At 59.7% G+C, this 2,636-nt stretch overlaps 1 protein-coding gene across 1 annotated transcript in view; it reads right to left on the reverse strand.

Annotated features, from left to right (window-relative positions):
* Positions 1-214: 214 nt before the first annotated feature.
* LOC104529412 (laminin subunit gamma-3-like) overlaps positions 215-2,636 on the reverse strand; it is a gene marked incomplete at its 5' end in the record, with an annotated part of 10,852 nt that continues 8,430 nt past the window's right edge. Inside the window, 6 exon segments of the mRNA XM_029086420.1 lie at positions 215-462; positions 1,076-1,175; positions 1,380-1,526; positions 1,783-1,982; positions 2,095-2,197; positions 2,530-2,634. Of these exon segments, the coding sequence (XP_028942253.1) occupies positions 215-462; positions 1,076-1,175; positions 1,380-1,526; positions 1,783-1,982; positions 2,095-2,197; positions 2,530-2,634 (903 nt within the window).

Here is a 2,636-nt window from a genome sequence, read left to right on the forward strand (position 1 = left end):
GAGGACAGAGCTGGTGGCTGAAGTCATGCTGCAGAGCAGTGGGGATGCTGAGCCTGAACTGGTGCAGATCAGGACGTGGGGTGTGATATTGTGTGGAGAGCAGTGTGAAGAGCAGTGGGAGGGATCGATGCTGGTGAACGCAGGGTGTCCTTCGCTCTGCTGTCCCATGTGCAGAGGGCATGGAGGTGATGGGGCAGCAGCCAGGGATCTGTCACTACCACTTTGAGCAGCCCTCGGGGAGGCTCCGCAAAATGTCCTCCAGGTTCTGCTTGTCAGCCCGGATCTCGACCAAGTCACTCTCGAATGCTTGGATCTTCTCCTGCTGCCGCGCAGCCTCCTGCTGCAGCAGGCTGAGCTGCCCAGCCAGGGCACCCGGCGCAGCCAGACGCTGCCACAGCCGCTCCAGCTGCAGCTGCCCAGCACTCAGCACCGCTTCCACCTCCGCAGTTTGCTCCAGGTTACCTGGGCAAGGGGACAGGACATGGATGAGAGGCAGAGAGCCGGGCAGGAGAGGCTCTGGACATGCTCCGGAAGCTCAGACCCTTGGCATCAGGCAAACTGGGGGGAGTGGGTGCAGCAGGGCATGGAGGCATTGCAGCTTCCCAGCGATCACAGATAAGCAAATATGACTCTGGCTCCAGGGAGGCCCTGGGCATGTCTCTCTTACAGATGGGTGATGATTTCCACCCCTTTGCAAAACTTCTCAGATGCAAGAGTCCTGGAGTGCTCAGAAATGCACCCAGATGATCAAAGCAGGAGGAGCTGGAGCAAAACCAACCAGCAACAAGGCATGAATCCAGCCCAGCACTTCCCTCGGCTCCAGAGGGACTGAGCCCTTGACCCAGCCCTGCTTCTCCTGGAGATGCCAAGGGAGATCAGTATCCCCACATCAGGTGTGAGCATACACATTCAGCAGGCACTAATTCATTCTGCACAAGGGCTTTTCTTGAGACATTAGCCCTCAAGAAGCTTTGCTAAGACCCTGAGTGGTCTCAGCTGAAGGGCACCCGGCTCAGCCCAGAGTGGCCAGTGAGCAGGAGATCCAACAGCCTGGCCCTTCCCACCCAGGTCTCACCTAGGCTGCTCAGCAGGTTGTTCAGGGTCTCAATGTCCGAGATGAGCGAGCCCCGGGCTTCCTGGAGACTTTTTGCCATTTCACTCACCTCTGTCCCCACCTTCCAACACAGACAAGACACCCAGATCAGGGACATCATTGACATTTGGCTGGATGGGAGAGGAGAGGGAATCCCAGGAACATCCCCAAGGCATTCCCCATACGCTAGAGCCCAAAAGCCAGGATGCTCCCTATACTTTGGGCTCTGGGCAAAGACTCTTCCAGGATCTGGAGGACACAACCTCCCTGAGGGGACCCAGCTCACCTGGTGTGCTTCCTCTAGGTTCCCCCTGAGCTTCTCAGCCACATGCTTCTGCTGGGAGAGCTCCCTCTGGGTCTTGTTGGCATGCGTGGCGAGCTGGCTGGCATGTGTGAGGGCCTGCTTGCTCTTCCGCAGCACAGCCTGTGCCCTCTGCAAAGGGATGGAGATGGGGACAGTCACCTGGGGAGACGCAGGGAGACCGCAGCTGGCTCCTAGGCTGGAGCCCTATTTGGGTCCACTCCCCTGGTCTGCGCACAGACAAGGGTGGGCTGTGCTGGCTGGGCAGCAGAAGCTGTATTTGGAAGCTCCCTGCAACAGGTTTGGCTCTGCCTGTGGTGGCTGCCAGCCTGGCCATGCCCCACAGCCCACCATGGGCTCCCTGCACCCCACATCCCTCCGCCTGGACCTTGGCACTCTCCCCAGAGACTTGCTCAGCCTCCCCAGCCATCCTCCGGGCTGTGGTGGAGATGGACAAGGAATTTCCCAGCGTCTTCTCTGCCTGTTTAAACTTCCTCTGGGCATCCACCATCACCCTGTCCCGCACAAGTGTCATCCTCCTGCTCAGGGCAGCCTGGCCCTTCCGATGCCCCAGCGCCTTCCTCATGCCTGTGGGGACAACCTGGCTGTCACCAAACTGGCTCTTTCTCCCCTTGTTATCCAGAGCCAGTGTGGGGACAACCGAGCTGTGGCTGGAGATGCTCTGGCGAGTTAATTTTACCTTCCAAGCTGGCCAGGAGGGACTCCGCATCAGAGAGCACGGCTTTTCCATGCACGACGGCCGAGGTGGCTGTGCTGTGGGCAGAGCCAGCCCGGTCCTGCAGCTGGGGAGAGGAGAGGAGAGCAGGAGTGAGGCTGGAAAGGGAGAGAAGAGCTGAACCCAGCTGGGAATTGTGGGTCCCAGCCCACTCCTGCTCATCAGGCAAACTCCTTGGGAGATCTGGGAGCCTGAGGGGAGATGTCTCCCGAAACCCCCTGGCTGCAGCGTGGTCCCTCTGGTCACTGGAGCAGTGGAGATGGGGCTCAGCCACCCCCCTGTGCCCTGGGTGGGAGGCAGGAGAGGGATGCACCCAGCATGCCCACAGCTCTGGCTCCAACAGGGTTCCCCCCATCACTTATTTTGCAGGGACACCCCACGCAAGTAAACAGCAATTACCTCCTCGAACCCACGAGTTCTCTGCAGCTCCTGGCGCAATCCAGCTGTCAGAGTGCGGGACATCTCGATGGCCTGCTGAGCCAATGGCTCCTGCTCCTCCACTGCCT

This window comes from Antrostomus carolinensis, unplaced genomic scaffold, assembly GCF_000700745.2.
Source record: "Antrostomus carolinensis isolate BGI_N321 unplaced genomic scaffold, ASM70074v2 scaffold37628, whole genome shotgun sequence".
Taxonomy (NCBI): Eukaryota; Metazoa; Chordata; class Aves; order Caprimulgiformes; family Caprimulgidae; genus Antrostomus; species Antrostomus carolinensis.